Source organism: Astatotilapia calliptera, chromosome 15 (assembly GCF_964374335.1).
Source record: "Astatotilapia calliptera chromosome 15, fAstCal68.1, whole genome shotgun sequence".
Lineage (NCBI taxonomy): Eukaryota > Metazoa > Chordata > Actinopteri > Cichliformes > Cichlidae > Astatotilapia > Astatotilapia calliptera.
This window is the reverse complement of record NC_137436.1, coordinates 38,371,848-38,390,364: the sequence shown is the minus strand read 5'-3', so window position 1 is coordinate 38,390,364 and position 18,517 is coordinate 38,371,848. Positions and strand designations below refer to the sequence as shown.

General features: G+C 42.0%; 1 protein-coding gene across 1 annotated transcript; it reads right to left on the bottom strand.

Moving 5' to 3' along the window:
• Positions 1–1,188: 1,188 nt before the first annotated feature.
• On the bottom strand, positions 1,189–17,961 carry ppp1r2 (protein phosphatase 1, regulatory (inhibitor) subunit 2). Its single transcript, XM_026142437.2, has 6 exons — positions 17,598–17,961; positions 6,451–6,558; positions 6,223–6,306; positions 4,085–4,179; positions 2,210–2,377; positions 1,189–1,854 (listed from the first exon to the last, which is right to left on the bottom strand). Exons 1-6 carry the CDS (start codon positions 17,723–17,725, stop codon positions 1,835–1,837), a joined length of 603 nt encoding a protein of 200 aa, XP_025998222.1. The 5' UTR covers positions 17,726–17,961; the 3' UTR covers positions 1,189–1,834.
• Between the last annotated feature and the right edge of the window lie 556 nt (positions 17,962–18,517).

Sequence of the window (18,517 nt, the reverse complement as noted above, 5' to 3'; positions counted from 1 at the left end):
GTTTTTATATAAGACTTTAAAATAAATCCAGAAGTCCAAATGTTTCAATGATTTTCCGCATTCCCACAATATAAAGCTCAATACTTTCAATCACAGTGAGGAATTAAAGGGTCAGAGGGAAATGAAAGCTCCAAACACGAGACGGTCAAGGCTCCTGCACGCTTTTCATTTCAAACACCTCCTCTTTGTTTACTAGACTCAAGTCGTACAGTGTGTAGTCGGGATCGGGACCTTTGCTTTCTTTCCTCTGTTACTCGAGTCAGACTACGTTGCAACTTCCTCGGCGCTTGCAGGAACACCAAACATTACAAAAAACCATCGAAAGCCACTTCCGACGTCTCCATTAAGGTCAGTAGCATCAGCATCTCCTTCTACAGAGATCCCAAACTGCATCACACCAAGATACTCGACAAGTCCGACAACTGGTGTGTGATGAAGCTTAAAACACAAACTAAATAACATAATCACAGATTCTGTCAAAGCTCTAATGCAGTAGGCAAATTACGCAAGAGCAGAGCCAGCGCTCCAGTGGATGTTTTACCTCAGCAGCAAGACTTCAATACAGCCCCCAAAACACTGTTTAAATTACCGTCACTGCTCTGCCGAGGAAAATAAGAGAACACTCTTACCGTTGATCTTCCCTCATATCCCAACATGCACCAGCAAAACAAACCGATTTTAGTTTAGTCTGATTTAAAAAAAGAAAAAGGAAAAAAAGTGCCTCAGTAGACGTCACACAGGCCGAATTTCTCAGTGGATTCGATCAGGTGCTGATGAGGCACGCATGTTTGTAAAACCGAAATGATGAAACTGAGAAATACCAGGGGAAAAACAAATCAATGTGCTGATGTAAATACAGTTAATGTGTAGCCATATGGGAGAGTATCGAGGTGAGGCACTGCAAGTAGTGGCTTATAAACCAAAAAGCCCAACAGCCCCACGGTCAAGACGCCGTCTCAGCACAGCCCTCAATCTGAGATGCACTGCTCTACATATTACAAATGTCAGGAGTTTAATCAATGTAAGGCATCAAATTTTGATTATTATTATTATTTTGGTGGCAAAATTTAAACTTTGTGGGCTACATACAGAATCCCCAACTTACTTTAATACCATTACACTAATGAGAAGTCTTCAGCATAACTGTTAAGAAACGTGAGTGTGGATGAAAGCAAACAAACAAACTGGTCATCATTTGGACCAACTTTTATCACAGACAGTACTGAAGGGGGAAGGACAACACAACAGAGCAGCGGGTTATAAAGCAAAACAAAAACATACCCAAAAAAAATAAAATATTCACAGCCATCGGTGAAGGAGCCGTCGTCATGTCTCGGATACGCCTTTGAAGAGGTCGTGGGGTTTCCCCTGGCTTCCTCCAGGGCTGATGTGCTGGCTCTGTGGCCGACAGAGGAGCCGTGTGGAGCGCCCAGACGGGAGTCCTGGTACTTTTTTTTTTTTTAAAGGCCTTGATCCTCCATTCAGGGTCAGAATCACACCCTTCACTGCGACGCCAGTTCAGAAGAGGCGGGAGGAAGAAATTCTTGGCAACAGGAGAGGGAAGAGGAGGGAGCAACAGTCTTCTTTTGTGTGTTGTACAGACTGTGGAGGCTGAAAAAACCAGTGTGTCATATTGCACAGTTGGAAGGAAAAGTAGAGCCAGACGTGTGACCGGGAGTTTAATGGCTGCTGAGAGTTGTTATATGGGTGTTGAAGCGGTGTTTTGCTGTGTTGCTCAGTGTTAAAAACATCAGCAGCGTTGTCTTTCTGATTCTTGAGTCGACAAATACACGCACACACAAACACACGCAGGGCTGAAGGTCGGAGACGGCATCTATGAGTCCAGAGAATCAGCTGGAGAAAGAAAGAAACAAAGACATGAGAAAAGACAGGAGTGGATATATTTTGATTTTATTCAGCTTTTTCATCCTCTAATCAAGTAATGTATTCCCTTGAAAACTTTATTCAAAAAACATAAACACAGGCTGTTGGCTATAAATTGCTACCTGGGCATATGCAAAGAGTTGAGGCATAAACAATAAGAATAATGAATAATATCACAAACTAACCACTTCCTACTACCAATTTGAATTCACTTTTTATACAAATAAAAAGTGAATTCAAAGTGCCCACCAGGGGGCCCCAGCTCACACTTTGGGAATCACTGCTCTAACAAATACCCAACAGGCCGCAGTCTCCCTCCCCTCACCTTCCTGTGGCGGGTCAACACTGATCTCCTCCGTCTCCTCCGTGTCATCTCTCATCTCCTCGTCTTCGTCAGCTTCTAGCTCGCTGGCGATGAGCTGGCGGGCTAGCTTGATGTTTAGGCCCTCATTGTAGTGCATCTTCCTCATCATCTGAAACTGTTTCTTTTTGGCTACAGGGGACAGAGACATTTGAAATCACTTTAATTTGCCAAAAGCAGCGAGTTCAATGCTGGCATGTTATAACTATAATGATAAAACAGAGCTTTACTTGTGACTCATGGAAAGGTTGATGCACTGTAAAAGCATGCAACAATACATCTGCATCTGGCATCAGTAAACAATCTGCAATAGACAATATAGTAACTATAGAAATAATGAATAAGAGGGAAACACACGTGCCTGTTTAAAAAAAAAAAAATCTCAAGCATGGCATGACCTGCAGTCTGGACATTGCAGCGAGGGTCGCTATAGCAACTAAAAGAAGAAAGCCAACATCTTCACACAAAAACCTCAGCAATCATATGGATCGGTTTCACTGACATCCAAGAGAAATGTTCCAGTTACACTTCCAGACTCAAACACCATCCTTCCTCCATCAACAACTAAACACAGAAATTTTCATTCCTTCCCTAATGCCATGTACTCCTGTGGTCATGGAAACGCTCCGATTGACTTTGATTAGCCCACACCGCATCCTCGAGGACACTGATAACCTTCACCGGTGAGTCAGAGTGGATGTTGTGAATGTTTACGCGACTCCTGCATTTCTGCTGTTTGATCCAGCTGGCCTTTGTGTAATGTAAGCAGTTTTGTGTGGAGCCTGTTTGAGACCTAACAGAGGCGCTGCTGGCCTGTGTTTACGCCTCACAGTGTCAGTGATGCGGCACTGGCCAACTCAGCATTTAATGCACACATCTGAGACAGTAAAGGTTACAACGAGGTTTGGCCAAGCAGAAGCAGAGTTTCTAATGTGTGAAACAGTGGGCTAATTAAACCATTTCAGACACTGCATGTACGCAGAAATACAGAGCAAATAAAAACATTTAGTGTCAGTACTTGTTGATGTAAGACTATTTAATAATTTAAAAAAAGAAATAACTTTGTGGCTGCATAATAAAACTGTATGAATATTGTCGAGGATGAACGCTGCTACTTTTGCACGCTGGCATGTCCCACTGAGATGAAACCCCGGGATAGTTTACTTCTAATTTAATTAGATTTTCAGATTATTATACTGCAAAAAAACCCATCCAATCCCATCTTTGGGCTTGTCCATTACATAAATAAATTAACTTAATTAACAACAGATAATCTGTGGTAGAAAATTCAGTGTTAGAGTACTTTAATGACAATCCTATTAACATGCACTAACACACATCTGTTGTTATTGCTTTTAACAAATCTTATCATCCTGTTGTGTCACATGATTAAACTGCACGTCCAAAAACTGCTGATGATGCTCTTGCAGTTGGGAGGATATTGACCGGATTTGTGACTTTCCAGACTGTTCTCTCGCTGTTGCCTGCACGGGCCAGATATAAATATAAAAGCCAGCAACAGTAATACATTCTGTGTGTGTGTGTGTGTGTGTGTGTGTGTGTGTGTGTGTGTGTGTGTAGGAAGTCAGCAGAAGGTCAAGAGCACACCGAACACTTGAGCTCTTTCTCAGTCTGTCCCCTCTCTGCCAGCACTTGGCTGTGGAGTGTCACTCTGCATTTAGTCACCCTCACAGCTGTGTAGGACACTTTGTGTTGAGGTGGAAGGAATACATAAACAGGTGAACTGCAGGACGCACACGCCAAAATAGGCTGCAAGCCCATGACCGCTTCAGAGAAAAAAAATTGCAGTATTCCACTGAAATCTGAGTGGATGTCTACCTTGTTCTTCGGGAGTGAGCTCCTCTTCCTCCTCCTCGCTGCTCTCCTCCTCTTCTTTCATGAAGCGAGGCTCTGAGCCCTCTGCTGCCACCAGCCTTAAGAGAGAAACAGAAAGGGCATACATTAGGAGATTCACAATCCAATTTTACTTGTCTTAATTTCGGTTTCACTCCATTACACAAGTGTGAAACCAAACGCAAACAGGCAATGACTGATAGAGCCTCAAAGTCACTGTGAGTGGTTAAAACAAACAAATAAACTGGAGAGAAACAAAGCAGGAGAGGCATTAGGGGAGGTGGAAAAACGAGTAGGCAGAGTGAAAAGTGCAGGGATGAGAGTGTGCGAGTACTCAAGCATGAGATAAAAATAACAAAGAGCTTTAACAGAGGTGGACAAAATGAATAACGAGTCATGGCTGAGTGGATGGTAGTGAAAATGTGAAAGTGCCCACGGGGAAGCTCCCATTTACTGTGCAACTGCTCTCCAACCAACCAGCTCGAGAGCTGTTTCTATGTGCTGAAACAATGCTGGCGAAGCATTGTGAAGACAAGAGGAAGAGAGATGGCACGTGAGATACAGTTAAGAAGCAAAGGTAGCACAGGAAAAGCACAGCTGGATAACTGATGGATGACGGGAGCGAGAGAGAGAGTGGATGCTGAGGATCTAAACGAGGAAGAGCGCAGAGGAAGAGAGCAGCTGCTGCACTATCTGGAGGGTTTAGTGTAAAACAATGGCTGGCACTCATTGCACAAGCAAACAAAGGAGGCTAATTGACTTCCAAGCCTGAAGCTAATCGCTACACTCTGGAGCACACACACTCGAACGAGCTCATCCCCAACTGCGCCGATACGCTTATGTAAGCACAGTAACTCGCAGCGGACACGCTTCTCGAGCTTCCCGTTAGCGTCCGCATCACGGCTCGGAGTGGCTTCTGAACACAGACCTTTTGGATCGCAATAGCAGGAGACAATAAGATGTTATCCACCCTCCTGCTTTCCATTTGTGTCCATGAATTATGACACAAATCACTTGTTTTGTAAAAGCACCTATCTTCAGTATGCCCTCAAGCTTCAGCTCCTAATTCAGTATTTTCACTCCAAGAGATTACATGTGGAGTGCATTCAAACTGGATTTGATAACACACATACTGTAAAATTCTCAGATTTCAAATACAGACAGTGCCATAGTGGCTTTAGCAAGCGTGTTACAGTATAGAAGAAATTTGTTGGCAGACCAAAAACAGGGTTTAGCCCCAGCCTGAGGACAGCAGAAGAACCTGCAATGTTAGCTGGGGGTTTGTTAGCATAAGCAGTAATAAGATGTCCATGAAAGAAAGCACCTCAAACTCATTGATAAGCAAATCGTGTTTACATCTGTTGTCATCACCAAATACTTATAAGCCCAATACAACCCTGAAAAAAAGAAGCTTATTTCCGTTCCTACTCTTATTTGACTTCATCATCCGTGATAACCTCACAAATCTGAAGCTAATTCCTTTACAAATAGTGACACTGTTGCTGCAGCATGGCAGATAACTGCAAAGTGACACAGGCACTCAATAGCCTTGCTTTTATACATGAATATACCCAGGTGGCAACAAGTTGAGTCAACTCTCATTGCAAAGCATCGTAGACAAGTTGCACTCGGTGGCTCTGATTGACGATCAGATGGCAATTATTTGCCAACCTTGGTTGGAGACAGGTTGCTTCCCACCTGATGTGCGATTGATTCCCTTGCAATTCAAAGTGGTCACCGAAACTACTTGCAATAGGTCACATATTTAAAAACGAATCAGCAGGATGTGACTATATGCTGGCATTATAGTCCTTCCAACTTCCAGCATACATTTAAGTAAAAACACTTATTCATCGGAGTATATTTGAAGTCATACTTTAACTGAATGGAACAGCTGTTAAGAAAAACACACAGACTGCTTCATATGTTTGTGGATCAGAATATTACTACAAGTTCTGTCACTGGGACTAATTGTGCAGTAACATGGCGCTCAGTGTCTGAAAGCCATCGGAGTCATTTTTATGCACATTCCCGTTGAAGGACAACAATGATAGCGTCTACAATCAGCTGCACCCTCGCTTTTCATTTGCATTTGTCTCCCAGCACTCAAGTTCAATTCTTACTTTGATGCCAGGTCATCGACTGCAAGTCCACTTTGGCCGTCTGAGTCACTCAGTGCCCCTTCATCTTCGTCATCCCCAATCATCCTGAAAGAGAAGTTTATAAAGTGGATAATGAAAGCAGGGCAAGAAAAAGTCCTGAACAGTCAGGCACCTCTATAGAAAAAGAAACAAATGATAAACTGCCCTGTAGAGTGCTGTTTTAGTAATATTTAAAATGATATTTTGAACCTGTTGTAAGGTGTGCTGGGTTCATCGATCTTCATCAGGCCGTAATCTTTGTCAGGTGGATGGTATGTGGCCAGGATGTTCATCTCATCCCATTTCTGGGACTTCTTCCTGTAAAATGGATGGAAGAAGAAGGGTTAAACAGACAGTCACTCAATGTGGACCACTGCGCACCCAGCTACCATCCCATCCCAGTTTCCTCCAGGGAGACGAGTGAACAGATTTAATCTAGGACTGAATGTGCCCCAGTTTTCACTCAGACCGCATTATTTTGGGAACACACACACACAAACACACACACACGGCCCAGAAATGTCCTCCGCACCAGTTTGTCCCAGCAACTACCAGGAAGTGCCACGGCCTTTGCTTTTGTGTCAAGGTAACACATTGCAGATGAGGGTGTGGGTTTAAGTGGGTGGTGAGGCTTATCAGCTGTGAGTGAATGAGGCCAAAAGTCCAACAACTGACTCATTTGAAACAATCGCATCAAGAGTTGATTCTGGTTCCATCTCTCTTTAGCACGTCTGCTTCTAATCCCTCAAATGGTTTTATTCTCATCTGGGGAATAAGGTTTTCACCTCGGCTTTTGTTCAAAAATTACACTAATCCGTGCTACCCTTTCAAATCCTTAGAGGAAATGAACTGAGACAAAGACAGCAAATCAGTGCTGAATTTGAATTTTTGCTCAGGAGGATAAAGAGAACACCTGCCACCTGCCAAGAGGAGTGATGCTGGAACTGTTTCTTTTAACTCACAGAAGAAGATGTTTTTGCACTGCCAAGAGTTTGGCAGATTTCTGTAGACTTACTTGTAATAATTTCCATTTTATATTCACATTTATTTCTCCTTTCAGTTTATTCCAAGCCAAGGAAACTTTCTACTTTTCACACATTTAAAACTTCTAATTCCAGACATGTTCAGCCAAACAGCCTCAATTCAAGGTTATCAGGGTCTGGTTAACCCAGCTCTGCTTTCTTCTGCTAAGGTACCACATCTTGACTTTGTTCATGGAACAAAAGGTCAAGTATCACGGGAGACAGGAAGGAGTGGGAGGCAGGAGATGCTTAATCCACCGCCTCCTGCGACAAGCCAAAAAAGCTCCACAGACTTGAGCGCTACAACTGCTTGATGTGAATGAACTGGTTCATTAAACTGTTTACATGAAAGCTTCAAACACAAGAGCTGCGTTTATGTCAATTTCTAAACAGTTGGACTCATGCTGAACTCAGACTACACGAGATGTTTGCCTGTCATGATGGGGACTGCCTCAGATTAAGTGATTATAGGATGACAAACTCTCTCCTTTTCATGCGTGAGAGGCATGACAGACAGCACGCATCTCCCTGGTCAATCCGGCGCGCTGCCTTTCCTGACGACATTAGGAAAGAGGGCATAGTCAGTGTTTTTTAATGTAAACAGATCAGATACATGTGCAACATTGTCCCTATTATGTCACCATGCTAACAGTGGTACACAGCTGGGCGGTGGAGAAAAGATTCTCATCAGCTGCCAAAATGCTTGGTGCTCACCAACCTCACAGAAGTGCCACCGCCCAACCCTCCAACGTAACAGCTTATTTTTACTGTCAGGATGTTGCGATGCATTCCAAGGCAACTTTAATTTTTGTGCATTATGACAAAAGAATCAACTGTTGGAGGACTTCACCCACTGCTGTTCCCAAACCAAAGCAAAGGCCCTGCGATGTCCGGGCTGGGCCAGGCTGATGTAGCTTTCCCATACATGGATTACGGCTAATCTCAGACTTACAAGACAAATTCAAAAAGGAACTCCACTGGAAGAACAGGTAGATCTCCTGGCTTGTCACAATGACACATCAAAACAGAGGATTGGAACAGAGGATTAGTAGATCTCAATACTGATATAAACCTTCCAATCGCCAAGTTTGGCTAAAACTTGAGCACCAAATGGGACAATGCTGTTGGCCTGAACTGTGGCTCACAAAGTGGCCTAGCAGTGGAAGAAAATACTCTAAATAAGCTGCTTTTGGAATGAATGCACAGAATCAATGTGCACTTTTTACAAATATATCAACCACAAAGCTTTCATCTGCATCAAAGTATTCATGACCTGAGATTGCTGTGGCTCCTTTCTTCCTACTTGACAAGTTGGGGAAAATTTCAGCTGCAAGAGTCAAATCAGACAAGACTAAAGACAAGCAGAGCTTCAGCAACATAACAGCAGACTAGGGTCTTGGAAATAAACAGGATTTTGCACATTAGTGTTTTGTTTACTTCACTCTAGTGTTTCATTTATATTTATAAAAAAAAGAAAAGAAAACAGAAGCAGACCCCTCTGTTTCATTCCCACCAAACATCTTCACTAAGTCATTAAGAGCATCGTGAAAATTGTAGTGCAAAGATGAAGCACCTGCCTCTGCACGCGAAGAAAAAACAGGACACAAGCAACTACTAGTACACACTAAATATAGAGCTCTATCTCTTATGTGATGATGACTTCCTCTCGAAGGTGGTCAACAGCTGGCGACATAACGCTTCAGGAAAACTCATTAAATAGAGTGAGTCATCACTGCGAGCTGAGCCGTGCTATCAGGTGGCATAGGCAGAGGGCGGTGAGGAAAGGTCCAGCCCCTGTGCCCTCTACCGCAGCATCAGCCCGCCAGCAGTAACAGCAGCGGGCACAGTTTATAAACAGAGGTCAGTATAAATTCACAAAATATACTGCTTCCTGAGTACTCTAAGCGAGTGCCATGACCTGGCTCACGGGGAAACAACATAAAAAGGAAGCGTGCCAAAGGGAACGCTTAATTAAACCAAATGAAAGTGCCAAATTAAATATTTACAACAGGGAGCGTGGAAAATTAGCATTAAAGCAGTAGCAGCCAGGGAAGGAAATGAATACCAGCCACAGGGAAGAGCTAATCAGTTTTTACAGGTGTCCCAGTTTAACTTTGAATTTCACCAAATATCAGCTCTGATCAAGACCACACAACAGGCAGACGGCCTGAAAAGAAGGCCATGAGCCACCTCCTCAGTTACTGCTGTGCAGACTGTGGTGGTGTGAGAGGAGAAAAAACAAAGCAAGCCAATACCAGGTTTGTGTGAGCAAATAAGGATAACTCATGGTTAAGATAACCTCCTATTAAATCCATCTGCTGACTGCAAACTGTTGAGCAAGCAATAGAAAAGATAACGTAGACAACCATTTGAACATTTATGTAGTCGTTATCATTTTCCCTTTGTCCCCTCCAACTGATCTACTGTAAACCACACTGGTAAAAGTGGCCTATATCTGCTTGCATTTACAGATGGTCACAGCCAAATAGTCTCACAATTATTAGACAACACAGCAACTTTTTGATTACTCATTTGGCAGGTCAGTGATAATACAGTGAGAATTATTAAGATATATACTTAACAAGTGTGCGCACCCTTGGGTACAGCACAGAAAAAGATTACACAAAGTTTGAGAGACGGCCAGCTAGAATTAGGACGAAAACTATTCCTTAAGCTCCTCTGATCTGCTCAGACTGTAGAGGAAAATGTTCAGGGGAGAAGCGGAGCAGGGTGGAACACAAATTAAATGCACTGGCAATCACGATGACGTCACGAATCCTAAACTTCAAAGGTCAAATGTTTCATTTTATCTGAACAAAACTACACCCGCAGGTGGCATAACACTAAATTACGACCCACTCCTGGGCCATGTGCCACAAAAGAGTAAGATATCTGCACATTTTACTGCTTCTTAAAAAAGCTGTGGTCACACTTTAACCTGGTAGACAAGAGGCTGTTAGACACCTGTTGATCTTTCCTCGATAAAAAAGCTGGCTGGTCAACTGTGTTTCCAGTTTCAACTGGAAACACAGTTGACCCCATCTGACCTGTACAGAGGAGTGTAAAATGACAGCCAGAGGTTAACAAAGTTTTGTCTACTATCCATGTTATGGAAAATCAGAGATTCACTGCCTACCAGTCTGACACTACATCATACAGCCATGATGAGGCCTGCGAGACAGTTAGGGAAAGGTTGGATTTCATGGAGGCATCAATGAATTATATATGACTGGGTGTGAGACTCAGACATTACTGTTAACTAAATAGCAGTGGGTGATTAAAGGGACAAGGAACAGTGCTTGTTTTTTAGCCTTGAATGCAGAAGGAATATAATCCCCGCTTCTAATGAACCCTATTACTTTATTTTCTTCTAAGATTTATCTTTGCTTTTTCAAATCCAAAGCAATCTCGTGGCAGTTTGTAAAGCTGTCACACCTGCTGCTCTGCAAACTCATGTCTGTGGACATGTGTTTTGTTTTCTTGAATTGAATCTGCTCTGTCGTGTTTGTAATGATCTTGGTCCACGTACAACACAAGATCAACATTTTCTGCTTTAAAAAAAAGCAAAACAAAAAAAGACAACTTCACCCACATTTAGGGGTGGCTGGTAGGGCTGCTCAATTAATCGAATTTTAATCACGATTACGATCTGGGCTTTCAACGATCATTAAAAATGACTGAGCCGATTATTAGCCCCTCCCTCATTTATCCGCGACACCTTAAAGGCCGGTCCGTGAAAATATTGTCGGGCATAAACCGGTCCGTGGCGCAAAAAAGGGTGGAGACCGCTGATTAAGAGGACCCGAGGGAAGCTCAGAAAGCTAAGCAGAAGTTATTTGGAGAGTGACTGCCATTGGTTGAAAAGAGTTAAAAAAAAAAAAAAACTTCAGTGGTGTTGCACACTATTTTATATTATTTTTTTAAAGTCATTGTTAACCCTTTAAAGCCGGTCAGAGCAGCACGCTCCGTTTTGCGTAACTATTTTTAAATCCCTGTAGAACCTGAACCGTGTAAGCTAGCGCAATAATTTGTTTTGCATATGAAACCGGAGGAGTTGTACTTACATCTGATGCCATCAGCTTGTCCTCGGTCACGGTTTCGTTCCACATATAGCTTTGCAAAAACTGCATAAAAAGCGCTTGCAGGAACAAAAGCATAATATTCCAGAAACACGCTTTGCCGTTCCTATCAGCTGGTCGTAACACTTCCCACAGTGAAATGATGCACATGCTGTTTTCTTTGCAAATTTGCATCATAGGATTGTTTTTTGTTTTTCCTGCAGTATATAAAAATTGCTGTATCTCCAAAATAAAACTATGAAGACACTCAAAATAAATTTCCTGTGGTGGGAAACTATTTTTTGCAACTTTGTGGTATTTAAAGTTTTGAGGGATAAACCTCTTAAATTTCTCCAAGTAGAAATATATGTAAACAAAACAAAAGCGATTTTCAATTTTTTTTGTAGTTTATTGCACTTTTTTGCAATTTATGTAATTACTATGGACTTAATGCATACATATTATTAAAATATGGGCTATAACAGTTGTATTGATGTATAGCAACTTGAAATGCTCCCACAAATGGCACTACAGCATGTAAAAAAAATAATATAAGCTCTGGTGGACTTGGTTCTATAGTAGGTCTTAAAGGGTTAAATAAATATCGTCAAATAATCGTGATCTCAATTTCAGTGAAAATAATCGTGATTATCATTTTTGCCATAATCGAGCAGCCCTAGTGGCTGGGGGTTGTTGACGGAGCGACTCCTTTTTCCGCTCACATCAGAGCCATATAGGAGTCACATACCATTCACACTTTTGCATTATTTATTAACACATAATATGTGATTAATTCAAAATACATAACTTGGTTAGGTTTGGAAAAAGAAAATCACAGCTTGGGCTAAAAATGCAATGGCTGCTAGTTATTTTAGAACTGTTTTCATGGTCACCATGGTAACGTGTCCAAGATTCTTGTGAACAACAGCTCATTCAGACATGCCAATCTTTCTACTGAAACACAAAACTTTGTATTTGTGCCAAAGGTCATGATAAAAAGGCCCCAATTCATGTCCATGAACACAAATTGCTGGAATAGCGGATCCTGTTTGTTCTAAGAGATGATAAAGAAAAAAAATTCTAAAAGGTGCATCGCACTGACTGTAAACCACAGAGTCAGACTGAGAGTGCATGAAGCGCGTAAACACGGACAGGTGGTCACATAAATGAATGGTGGGTTTTTGTAAAGCTACTTCAGGATATCCTGCTGGCAGAGCGAGCTGGTGGAGGGAATGGGATGTTTTATACAATTGAAGATGATAAGAAGGAGAACATGTTTGTGCTGTCGCTCTTTGTTAGTGCTGCCAACTTAAAATCATGGCAGAAATTAGCCTTACCAACTCTTTTGTGAATGACACTCAACAGGGCAAATCATTCGGTATATAAACTGCCTGTATTCTACAATAAAACCTTCAGATAATAAGCCTTTAAATACATTCATTCACACACTGACTATTGGGATGTTTAAAAAAAAAAAAAAAAACCTGCTTTGTAACGCTGTGCTGGTACCTATGAAGGAGATTTTGACCTCCAAATACAGGACACTCATTAGGACAGAGATAAAAATACAAGCATTTAAAAAACAAAACAAATCCTGGATCCTGGACTACCTCACCGACCGACCACAGTATGTGAGGACTCAGGGCTGTGTGTCGGACAGGGTCGTCTGCAGTACGGGGGCCCCACAGGGAACGGTTCTGGCTCCGTTCCTCTTCACCATCTACACTGCAGACTTCTCCCACAATTCCACCCAGTGCTTCCTGCAGAAGTTCTCTGATGACTCTGCAATAGTCGGCCTCATCACTGATGGGGACGACAAGGAGTACAGAGGTCTGACCCAAGACTTTGTGGACTGGTGCCAGCTGAACTACCTCCAGATCAACGCCAGTAAAACCAAGGAACTGGTGGTAGACTTCCGCAGGCACAAGCATTCTCCACTGCAACCACTGAACATCCAAGGTATGGACATTGAGGCTGTGGACAGCTACAGGTACCTTGGTGTTCATCTGAACAATAGACTGGACTGGACTCATAACTCAGACGCCCTCTACAGGAAAGGGCAGAGCAGGCTGTACCTGCTGCGGAGACTCAGGTCGTTTGGAGTGGAGGGCCCACTCCTGAAGACCTTCTATGACTCTGTTGTGGCTTCTGCTATCTTTTATGGCGTGGTCTGCTGGGGCGGCAGCATCTCTGCTGGGGACAGGAAGAGACTGAACAGGGTGATCCGAAGGGCCAGCTCTGTTCTAGGATGCCCTCTGGACCCAGTGGAGGTGGTGAGTGACAGGAGAACGGCGGCTAAGCTGTCATCCCTGATGGACAACATCTCCCACCCCATGCAGCAGACTGTGACAGCACTGAGCAGCTCCTTCAGTGGGAGACTGCGGCACCCACGGTGTGGGACGGAGAGATTTCGCAGGTCTTTCCTCCCCACTGCTGTCAGACTCCATAATAAAGACTTTAACTGATCAAGCACACACATCCATACATATGCAATAATACTAAGTGCAATAATCCTTTCTGTCATCGTTGTATTTTTACTCAGTTGTATATAGTATTTGTATTTGTATTCTATTTTTATCTTATTGTATATTTATTTTATTTTATTCTACTGTATATAGTATTTTATTCTATTCTGTACAGTTGTGTACTGTATTTATTCTTATTGTATTCTAATTTTTGCCTCATAACTTTTGCACTGTCCACTTCCTGCTGTGACAAAACAAATTTCCCACGTGTGGGACTAATAAAGGTTATCTTATCTTATCTTAAAAACACTGATATTTAACAAATGGCCAAAAATAACAAGACCATCTCTGTTGAGTAAGGTAATACAGAGTCATTGCTTTAACTATACGCAAACCAGTGATGTACATGTGTAACCCCCCCTCCCAAAAAAAGTCCCATTTAGAGATAGAAACCCTGGACTGATAAGGCTTTAAAACTCTAGATGATTCTGAAATCAGCTTTATTGTGCATTACATCTTCCTGTGTTGCTTAACCATTTGATTCTCAACAATATCTATCAGATTAAATAAACAACTTGATTATTATATCTTGTGGCTTTTTTGTTTTGATTTATTTTGTTGTTTATTTGTTTTGGGGGGAGGGGATGACGAGCATTTACCCAAGGTTTTGAAAATTATGAAAAATGTTTGAAGACAAAACATTAACATCTATATTGGTACAATATGAGAGCATGGATGCTCTGCATGCAGACAGTGTTGACACGGTCCAGCTCGAGTTCTCCATGGATTTGGTGCTTGGCTGCACACGGGATCCATCCAGAAAACTCTTTTTCCTCCACTTCCTCGTCAGTCAAAGAGAGGCTATTTTTAGAACAGTACAGAAAAAGCTTGATTCACTGTTGAATTAGGAATTCACTATTAACTGCCATCCTGGTATGGCCTAATTTCTCATGCTGCAGCTCAGAGAGAGCTCCTCCTGTCTAGACGTGATGGCACAGGATAAACAGCAGGCACAGTGGATGGTAAATCACAGTTAGCCTCTGCCAAGTAAAAAGAACTGGATGGTTACCCTTTGAAAGTAACCAGTAAGACATGTGGAGGGTTTATTCATGAACATGATAAATGCTGTTATTGATAGAGTCCAGTGAGCTCCCAAAAATGTAGCAGCATTTGGCAGGTGGGTGGTGTTAATAAATGTCCATGACTATAAAGCACACAGAACTCATTTCATGTAGTGCCTCAAAAGCCCTCATATGTTGTGTACATTCATTTTATTGACTTCATCACATCAACATATATAAAGCTGTATCCTGTAAGCAGGGTTCATTTTTTAAAAGTTTAGCCCATACAGCAAATGTGCTTTGCAGTGACTCAAACTTGCTCAAGGGTTCACTAATGAGGGATCTGAACCTCTCTGCATTAACCTTGATAACTTCCTGTGCAAACGTTATTCTTTTTTGCTTCAGGTATTCCTCCTGTCACAAATACCCGACTAAGTCACCATTTTTGATCTTATTAGGATTTGTGTCCACTCCTCGATCACACTATGCCACGTCTCCTAATGTCACACATTACCGGGATAATCAAAAAACAGCAGAGCCAAATGGAACCACCTTGCTTACTTATATATGGTCCCTTTGTTAAAATTTGACCTTGTTGGCACTAATACAACCTAATTCAACAGCTTCAAAAGTTTGCTTACGCACAGTTGCCTGAGGCCAGAGAGAAAACAGAAAGTTGGCTGTGGAAATGACCTAACTGGATTCGGTCATTTGGTTCATGTTCCCTGCCACAGTCAAATGCATATGAGAAGGTGAGGCTCCAGACAGAGAGAAGATAACCTGCAGCTCTTGTCAACTCAATCCTCAGCACAAGTACCTAACAGGCAACAGGATGGCTGATTAAGCAGTTCTCTGCACCGGTTTCTGCATATCAGCATTTCATTAGGTACCCTAGTCACGTCCCTGTGAGACTATTGGCCCACTCTGATTTATTTGCCCTGCAATGGTCCCGAATCTGAAGCAACCCCACCCCCATCCTTGATATCCTTTACTACTAGTGGTTATGTGAGCAGTCGCGCTGGCCAACATGAAGTTGGATGTTAAGCCAAATAACGTGAGGTGCCCATAAAATCTGATAGGCAGCTGGAAATAAAGGTCAAATTAGATGTGTTCAGAAAGCAGAGGTTATACCGAGCCTCATGAATATTCAACAGCAGTGTTATGAGATGTGAGTGTGTCCCCCCTCATATCTGATAAGAATCCCACATTATTGCTGTTCATATCAATCTGAGTTCAGTGAGGCAGGAGCGCATCTACACCCTTTTTATTTGACTAGGTGGGATACTGTCACCTGTTCTCTTCAACTTATATAAGGATAGTCTTTCTAAAACACTAAATCAGGGAGAGCCTTATTAACCATTTGATATATGCTGATGATTTGGATGTCCTGTCTCCTTATGGTGCTGGCTTGCAGCAGCTGTTTCAGGTCTGTTGAAGGTATGGTTTACAGTATGGTACTGAATTCAACCCTTGAAAGAGCAGAATAATAATCACCTTGACTAAAGTGAATCAGAATCCTTGATTTTCCCCCCACAGCAGATTTGTGGTGCTCTGGCAGTGTATCAAAAATGCAAAAGCTTGAGGTAGCATAAAGTGATGCATTCAGGATCTTACTCAAAGTAACATGATGTTTGTGACTGCTAATGTCCTGTCCTTTCATGCTTTGCTGAGCAATTCTATATGCCGATGAACTGCTTCAGAAAATATGATTGTTTCTAGTTTGTTTTTTAAGGTTTGTTTTTCTTAAGTGATACAACATATTTCTTTTGCTTTTCGAAACATGCATGAGGACGACCATGTTTACCACAGACAGTTGTTTCAGTGATAATGTCAGTGTCAGACATAAATATCAGAGGAAAATGAAAGAGGACACAAATCTGAAGTCTGGCAGACTAATCAAATCTTTGGCAACACGTAGTATTTAGTATAAAGTTTAAGCCGTAGGGACAGTGTGGTCTAGTAACAGGGTGTTGATTGTAGCTGTGCTGTAAATGTCGTAGATATCGATCACTCTAATACATCCTTTAACAGGCAAAGTGTTACACGGTGCTTGCATTAGACATGCATCGCATGCAGTGTATTTCTTTAACATGCAGAGGTTTTTTTCCTTATCCAAATCTTGATCCATAACCATAAAACAAACCACTTGCTGCTTAAAATCACTGGCAGAGAAGGTTGATGAAATTAATGGCCTTAGATTAGGTCATGAAAATCCTCGATCCTCTCGCAATACATTAGTCTACACATCCATGCGTAAACGCGCCACTTTTTGCCCAACTTCACGTTATTATGCCTATTATGGTAATGGTCATCTGAGAGCTGTCACTATCGCGGTAACAGCTCCACACCTTCTTTTACTAGTGCTGATTCATGCTACTACACAGTGATGGGCACTGAAACCTCTAACAGAATAACCGTTTGTTAGCAGGCGTTACAGTCACACTGCATGTGGTGATTGTTTATTACAGGCTAACCGCTTCGAAGGGGGTGTAATTTACACTAATTTACACCGTGTAAACGTTAGCGCTCGGTCATACCTCCCATCAAGGTTTAAATCAGAGACAAGACATCACTCTCTGATAGTTACAGAAACACCCAGAAAGTTCTCAATTCGGCACCACACATTGCCGGCAAACATTAACAGCCAATGGGGTGACAGCGGGGTAACGTTAGAAAGGCTAACAAGTGTTTAGCCATCGTTAGCTAACGTTACTCGGCTACCAGCCTCAGCACAGCTCAGGCAAAACTTACTGTTGGTCATCCTCCGAGAGCCCCGGGACTTGTTCTGTAATCTCTTTTGGCTCATCGTCGGGCAGCGACTTGTTTGTAGCGCTGTTCTTGTTTTTCAGGATGCCTTTTATCGGCCGGGGAGCTGCCATTCCCACACGCTGACTGTCAGACCGGTGCTGGCTTTCAACTATTTCTCCTGCGCTGGTTTTCTTATTCTGTGATTTATACGATTCAGTTACAAAACACAGACCCTGGTTTAATGGTGCACTCCGTCATAACTCAGTGCTCGTCCTCAAACTCCGGAGAAATCTAGTCAGGATCCTGCATGTCTACTCTCTCCCCGGTTGTACACTGACTGGTTGGGCGGCGGGGTAACAGCGCTACTAGCGGGTCTGGTCGACGCGACATATCGCGGGATTTCTAAACGAGATTTCATTTTTTTCATCTGGTGCTGCGTTTTTGCGCTCGGAAAGGACAGATTTTTACAAAGACAAGCCATTTAAAAAAAACTTACAAAAGACAATAACAAGATTATAATTATCTAAAAATAACGTAGGCTGTCACCTTTAATTGATAGGGTCAATTCTACATAAACGTGCTAAAATGTATTTATTTTTCACATTTTTAAACACTACAACAATATTACAATATAACTTTTTGACTTCACATATTCTCAAAAATGACAGCTTAATGATTTTAATGATTTAATGATTTTTTAAATAATTTTTGTACATTTACCTTACTCCTTCGGCAACTCTGATCAATTGCTTGCTTTATTTAAAAAAGAGAAAGAAATAAAGAAAGCAAAAAGCAACAAAAGTGTCTTGAAAACAGTTAAATAAGAAAAAATGACACTTCACTTTCACCAACAACACTTTCTACATAATTTACATGCTTCAACAGGAGTACGATGAAAGGCATTTAAAACCTCAGGAAATATT

Excerpts from the sequence above, each read along its gene's own strand:
- ppp1r2 (XM_026142437.2), bottom strand. The coding sequence starts at position 17,725 with ATGGCAGCTCCCCGGCCGATAAAAGGCATCCTGAAAAACAAGAACAGC. Across the intron at positions 6,307-6,450 it reads CCCAGCACACCTTACAACAG|GATGATTGGGGATGACGAAG; the intron begins GTTCAAAATATC and ends CTTCTCTTTCAG. Across the intron at positions 2,378-4,084 it reads GCTCACTCCCGAAGAACAAG|CCAAAAAGAAACAGTTTCAG; the intron begins GTAGACATCCAC and ends TGTCCCCTGTAG.